This window comes from Sminthopsis crassicaudata, chromosome 3, assembly GCF_048593235.1.
Source record: "Sminthopsis crassicaudata isolate SCR6 chromosome 3, ASM4859323v1, whole genome shotgun sequence".
Taxonomy (NCBI): domain Eukaryota; kingdom Metazoa; phylum Chordata; class Mammalia; order Dasyuromorphia; family Dasyuridae; genus Sminthopsis; species Sminthopsis crassicaudata.
Genome location: NC_133619.1, coordinates 602793537 through 602801176, shown reverse-complemented (window position 1 = coordinate 602801176; position 7640 = coordinate 602793537). Strand labels below are relative to the sequence as shown.

Genomic DNA, 7640 nt, shown 5'->3' with positions numbered 1-7640 from the left:
TGCTAGTGTGTGTGATCCATTGTCACTCTGTATTTGCATAGGGGATATTATATTATGGATCCCCTATGCAAATACAGAGTGAAAATGGATCACACTTCAAAAGTAAAAAAATAGACTTATATGGTAAACAACATAACATACAGCAGATTTATTGTATTCCTTATATACAAGCTGCAGGATTGATTGGAAAAATGAATGGGCTATTAAAAGAAAAATTGAGGAAATTAGGTAAAAAATTTTATCATGGTTGGAAAGACAATTTGTTTGAAGCTCTGCAACAACTAAATAATAGACCTTTGGGGAAGAAACCCCCTTATCAAGAATAATGACTTCAAATTTGCAAATAAGAGTCCAGGCCTTTGTTATCTGGACAGTGAAATGGTGGGCTTTAGACCCCTAAGCTCTTGAGCCATATCAAGGCACCACTAGGTCAGCTAGATAGGATTTATATGCGTTAGAGGATTTGTGAATTAATCCCTAGCAAATTTAAGTTTGCAACACTGGAAGAAGGATGAAGATTCTGTCTGGGTACTGTGGACATATTTTACCCTGATCAAGTCTAGCTGTTTTAGGAATACTAGGAGGAATAATTGGTTCTGATTATGTTGGGGAAATTAAAACAATATTAGAAAATTTAGGCCCTGAGTCTTTTCATACAGTTGAAGGGGAAAGAATTGCATAATTAGTTATCGCGCCTTGTTTAAATATTGAATGAACTAAGACTAAGAAGCCTGAGTCTTCTGAATTGAGAACTGGAGACTTTGGTTCCATTGATCTGAGAATAGTTTACAAAGTATGAATCAGGAGTAAAACCACTGGCAGACCAAAGGCTGTAGAAATTGTGGCCGAGGGAAAAAAAAAATTAATCTGTTATTCAGGAGACAATGCATTATATATTGTCTCATTAACCTGTGGTTTTTTTTTTGTTGTTGTTTTGTTTTGTTTTGTTTTTTACATGAATGAAGTGTTTTGCAGGACTGTGGATGTTGGTGACTGTTCAAATAAATTATTCCCGGGCCCCAGGAGTACAATTCCTTGCATCTCATAACCATGTACAATTAAGGTGGAGAAGTACTCCACAAGGCTGGCAACAGGATACCTACAGCTACACTTCAAATCATCCATGTAATTTATCTATCAACAAGGCTATAAAAGTGTCCCATCCCACCCCACCCCCGCCACGAGCTGTACTTTAAGGTTAATTCCCTATAAATCTGACCATGCAAACCATGGTTAACTTTTCATATTGCGCGAAATGTTTTTCATTTCCATCTGGACAATAAAATACTATTCTGATTGCTCTCTAGAACTGTTCACAATGGATTATAAATAAAAATACGCAGAAAATACTTATAGATAGAACTTCCCTAGATCTCTTTCTAATCTGCAACAATACAAAGAGAAAATGCACAGAGAGGGGAACCCACAGTCGTGACGTAAGATGTTTTTGGATCATCTATCACAAGATCTAAGTGTGATAGTATTTTATGCATGGGCATGATAATACATTATGAAATCAGATTTGCTATAGTGACATGTACCTTCCATGTTATTCCTTTTGTTTTACAGTTTTATTTTGCCTCATATTAATGGACACTATGTAGATTTGAATAAGGTTATTCATGCTTTAGCTGACTGCACAAATTGAGATTTATGCATAATGGTCATGCAACAGATGGCACTCTGTCTGCTTAACCATTCCTCTAATCTCTGTGATCTTACTCTATACTCCATATCTAATTTTTCTATGTAATATGAAGTATTTTCTCAGTCTATTTGTTTAGTGTCCAAACTGAGTTAAATTCTGTAGGGCAAATAGCCTCATATAGAACATGAGTTTTCTCCACTAGCAGGGTGATGATTTGTATTTTTCCCGGACATAGTGGATAATGTTATTTTGTCTTGAGCACCCAAACCATTGCTTCTACCTTGTATATACCTGTCTCTAGAACCTTTGATCTCTGTTCTGACTTCTTCTTATAGAGAATAATCAAAGAGCTCTTAAGGAACATCAAATACAAACATATGGTTTCTGGGAAATTAATGGAGGTCTCTCAGTAACATCTGATACTAATCACTATTAGAATGACTTTTTGTTTAAATCTCCTTCTGTGCAAAGGTATTTTTCTGCACTAGCTAACCCTTATTAAATTTTGCTCTGTTCTTGTTATATTATGTATATGCAATAGTTATATGTTCCACCAAATGAAATACACACACACACACACACACACACACACACACACACACACACACACACACACTAAATTTACCCATAAAGTTTCAGCAGCTTATACTATCAATATATAAGAACTTATGGCTGAATGACTGATTAATATGGATTAGAAGTTCTTCCATGTCTCTGTACAGACCCAGCATATAAGCTCTCATATCTTCTTGGTGACTCCCATGACTAAAGAAAACATCGTCCCTTCTAAGAAACATATTTGAACACTATCTGAATAAATCCTGGGAACTGAGGAACAGGAAGGCAGGCTGTAAGCCAGAAAGATTGTGAGCTAGGGGGTTAGTCCACCTGCTGATTGCTCCCCTCAAATGTTTTTTTAGAAACTTAGCCAAGTACTTCTAAGACATGTTGACTGTTAAAGGAGCCGTGTATCATTTGGATCTAGGCCAGCCCCAAGTAAGGATCATAACATAATCCCTGAACTTGGTGCCTTCTTTGTTTCAACTAATCTTTAAATGATTATGACACCTTACTAGCTTTGGAATCTCACCCATGGAGAAGATTTTCTGCTGAGACTTTCCCACTGGGGACCCTGAGAGCTGGAATTCAGGTTCCCCCAGCTGAGTGACTCAGGAGCTGGTGCTCCCCTGGATTGGCAATGTTTTCTGGTACTTTTTACATTTTCATTAATATGGCTATAATTATATTAGTATTAAAGCTTATTAGTTGTTGTTGCTGTTGCTGCAAATTGCTTTTTCTATAAGTCAGTAAAACACTGAATTCATAAGTGTGCCTTATTATAGATGTGAATCTGAACCATAAATTTTCTTAATCATAAGTATAATGCATAAATTTATTTATTCATTCTTGTTAGACCTGAATGTGTAGCTTGGGTTTCTTGCCTTGTGGTCCTAGTCCTGTCACCTGAGATCAAATGTACAAGTGTAGTCCTTCCACCTCAAGTGTAGAAGGTTCCTGAACTAGCAGAATCACTTCCCCCATGACATGGGGAAGTCTTGAGAGACTTCAGTCAGACTGAGAGTTGTTCAGTGTTTCTCTGGCTCCCAGGATGTTCTCTGTGTGGTTAAGGCATTCTGAATGTCCTAAAAATAGCCATTTATAATAGCTCACTAAGTTTAGGGGAAGTTATACAGGAGAAGGAAGCTGTGAGTGTGGAGACATGAGAGCTGAAAGAGGGCCCTCCAAATTAAGCCAGGCCCCTCCCAGGATACCACCTCCTCTGGGGCTGGGACGATAGTTTAGAAAAGCTTGTATGTGGTTGAAGCAGGACGGAGAAGCAGATATAGGAGACAGACTCCAGAACAGACATTGTTCCATCTGGAACAATTGTTGACTGAGGGTGCACCCACAAAGTTCCAAGACCATGGAGCCTGTGGCCCTCCAGGATTATATCTGTTCCCTGAACCCAGCATCCCTCCCCCGAATCCTGAAGATATGCTCCGGGGTGTATTTTCAGAGTAAGTGTGGCTACTTAGACCTAATGTGGGGCCTCTATTCCATGGGTATATCTGTCACTCAGCCAATGTGTCTACCATTGCTTCTGCACCTTAGTTCCATAGGGAGGGAAGCCTGGCTTCCTTGCCTCCGGAGCAGAACCACCCATAGTAGAGGGTGAAACTGAGCTGGATGAAGGCAGCGTCCCTCAGAACTGGGAGAAAAGCAAGGGGTTGGAGGCTTAGCTGTGGTATCTCAGAGAGTAAGGGAGGAGGAAGAAGAACTGGCTGTTTGGGGGACTATTGGGCAAAAAGTGTGAAAAGGTCTTCTCCAGAAATGGAGGCTGAGGGACAAAAAGAGCAGAAATAGCAGCGATGCTTTAAGTAGCTGTTTTTTGTATATCCAACTCTGCTCACTGAGAACTTTGGGCACATTCCCGCCACCTTGCCACCTCAATAAGGAGACTGCCCCATCCGAAGTGCCCATAATGCAGGGACTAAAATTGTCTAAAAGACGGAGGCAGAGCTCTGAGCCAGTGGCACTTCACTAAAGGGTCCATGGTTCCCTCCAGAGAAATGGATCTTGGGTCTTCCTCGTGATCTTCCAGGACGCTGTATTTATAACGTTTGTTACCCAAGTAGGTAAAAGAGGCATGGTGAAATCAGTGGTTAATAGGCCTTGCTCAAGAGACCCAAATATGTCATTAAAGGTAGGATGTCATAGATTTGGTGAAACATGGGGCATCTCCTCTGACTAATGGTCATAAGATAGTCACCAGCTCATGCTGGACAAGAAAGGTCGGTCCAGAAGTACAAAAGTAAATTTGGAGACTTTCCATGTAGTTGAACTACTTCTGTCAAGGACTTGGTTACTATGACAAGGGGAAAAAGGGTAGAAAGTCTGTGATTAAACAAGTGAACTTAGAACCTGCACCTCCCAGTTCTAGGGTCTAATATGTAAAACTTATAATCACTACCCTATGGAATCATATCAAATTGATTAATACTGATTGGAATAGAGTAGGTCCAAATGAATTCTTTCTCATATTCTATCCTGCTCAGACTCACATCACTGAAGGGATTTTGATGATTGCAAGTCTGACATCCTAGAATCCTAGATTGGGGTTTTTCCCAAAAGTAGAGATAGTATATCCCAATAAGACTGGAAACTTAGTGATTTTGGTTTTTAATGTGGTCTCCCATGTTAGAATTTGAGTTTCTTGAGAGCAGGGCTGAATTTACTTTTGGATTTGTATGCCCAGTGCCTTGAAAAATTATCAGAATTTCATAAATGCTTCATACATTCATTCATTCCTTTGTTCTCTCAGGAAATGATGGGCTCCTCTTGACTTGACTCAAGCCAAGGCTGAGTGATCACTGGTCAGAAATGTTGCAGAGGGGATTTGTGGTCAGGCACAGGTTTAATAGATGATCTGTGGGGGTCACCCAAGTGAAGTTGGTTTCTTTTAGGTTCCTACAATACCTTCCTTGTATTAGAGGCAGCCTATGGGACAGTAAACCTGAAGTCAGATAGGCTTAGTTATGTGTGATCCTAAGTCACTTAATCTCCATCCACCTCAGTTTCCTTCACTGTGAAATGGGGATAATAATAGCACCTAACTAATAGGGTTCTTGAGACAATCAAATAAGATATTTATAAAAATACTTAGCATGTAGTAAGAACTTAATCCTTCTTTTCTGGAGCAAATACCTCTCATGGCTGATTTTTTCTTCTGTAAAATGGGGTCCTGTATTATTTACATTAAAGGATTATTATACAGTCTTTTTTAAATTGTACATATAATTGCACTCTGGCTTCTGTTATTATTCACCTGAAACTGCTATCTCCAAAGTTTTAATAAGTTTTTTTAATGTCTTTTGCTATTCTTCTTCACCATAATTTTTCAGTCTTCCTTTCCAAACTCTGCCTCCCAGAAAGCCATCCATAAAACAATATATTTTTTTTTGTGAATCCTGGTAAACTTTTATTACTTATTGCAACTTCTTTTTTTATTAATTTTATAATTATAATATTTTTTCGCAGTACATTGCATAGGTAATTTTTTACAAAATTATCCCTTAAACTCCCTTCTGTTCCAAATTTTTCCCCTCCTTCCCTCCACCCCCTCCCCTAGATGGCAGGCATTCCCATACATATTAAATATCTTATAGTATATCCTAGGTACAATATATATAGGCAGAACTGAATTTAATTGTTGTTGTTGTTGCAAAGGAAGAATTGGATTCGGAAGGTAAAAATAATCTGGGGAGAAAAATAAAAACTGCTAACAGTTTATACTCATTTCCCAGTGTTCCTTTTCTGGATGTAGCTGATTCTGTCCATCGTTGATCAATTGGAATTGGATTAGCTCTTCTCTATGTTGAAGATATCCACTTCCATCAGAATACATCCTCATACAGTATCATTCTTTTGTTTTTTTTTTTCTTTTTTTTCCCCATTTTAATTTTTTTATTTATAAATTTTTTCACAGTATATATGCATGAGTAATTTTTTTCTAATATTATCCCTTGTATTCATTTTTCCAAATTATCCCCTCCCTCCCTCTACTCCCTCCCCTTGATGACAGGCAATCCCATACATTTTACATGTGTTACAGTATAGCCTAGATACAATATATGTGTGTAAATACCATTTTCTTGTTGCACATTAAGTATTAGATTCCGAAGGTATAAGTAACCTGGATAAAAAGACAGTAGTGCTAACAATTTACATTCACTTCCCAGTGTTCCTTCACTGGGTGTAGTTGTTTCTGTCCATCATTGATCAACTGGAAGTGAGTTGGATCTTCTTTATGTTGAAGATATCCACTTCCATCAGAATATATCTTCATACAGTATTGATGTTGAAGTGTACAGCGATCTTCTGGTTCTGCTCATTTCACTCAGCATCAGTTCATGTCTCTTCAAGCCTCTCTGTATTCCTCCTGCTGGTCATTTCTTACAGAGCAATAATATTCCATAACCTTCATATACCATAATTTACCCAACCATTCTCCAATTGATGGACCAGTTTCTAGCTGCTACAAAAAGGGCTGCTACAAACATTTTGGCACATACAGGTCCCTTTCCCCTTCTTAGTATTTCTTTGGGATATAAGCCCAATAGCAGCAATGCTGGATCAAAGGGTATGCACAGTTTGATAACTTTTTGGGCATAGTTCCAAATTGCTCTCCAGAATGGCTGGATTCTTTCACAACTCCACCAGCAATGTATTAGTGTCCCAGTTTTCCCACATCTCCTCCAACATTCATCATTATCTATTCCTGTCATCTTAGGCAATCTGACAGGTGTGTAGTGGTATCTCAGAGCTGTCTTAATTTGCATTTCTCTGATCAGTAGTGGTTTGGAACACTCTTTCATATGAGTGGATATAGTTTCAATTTCATCATCTGAGAATTGTCTGTTCATATCCTTTGGCCATTTATCAATTGGAGAGTGGTTTGATTTCTTATAAATTAGGGTCAGTTCTCTATATATTTTGGAAATGAGACCTTTGTCAGAATCTTTAACTTTAAAAATATTTTCCCAATTTGTTACTTCCCTTCTAATCTTGTTTGCATTAGTATTGTTTGTACAGAAACTTTTTAGTTTGATGTAATCAAAATCTTCTATTTTCTGATCGATAATGATCTCTAGTTCTCCTCTGGTCATAAATTCCTTCCTCCTCCACAGGTCTGAGAGGTAGATTATTCTCTGTTCCTCTAATCTATTTATTATCTCATTCTTTATGCCTAAGTCATGGACCCATTTTGATCTTATCTTGGTATATGGTATAAAACAATATTTTTTAAAAAAGAAAAAGACGGGAAAACCAAATAACTGATCAATGGATCAATTGATGAAAAAAATCTGGAAATATATGTAATAAACAACAATTGTGAACTTCCCAGCTCCACAGACAGGTATGATTGGGGGTGCCTTCTCAATTTTCTTCTTTTGAGCCATGCTTGAAGTTTGCAATCTTGAAATATTCACTT

The 7640-nt window shown here is 37.9% G+C and overlaps 1 protein-coding gene across 1 annotated transcript in view; it reads left to right on the top strand.

The window, feature by feature from the left end:
- Nucleotides 1–3216: 3216 nt before the first annotated feature.
- The window catches only part of THEMIS2 (thymocyte selection associated family member 2), a 34354-nt gene continuing 29930 nt past the window's right edge, over nt 3217–7640 (top strand). The window contains exon 1 of the mRNA XM_074305635.1: nt 3217–3666. Within this exon, the coding sequence (XP_074161736.1) occupies nt 3573–3666 (94 nt within the window). The 5' untranslated portion in view covers nt 3217–3572. The remainder of the gene's footprint in view (nt 3667–7640) is intronic.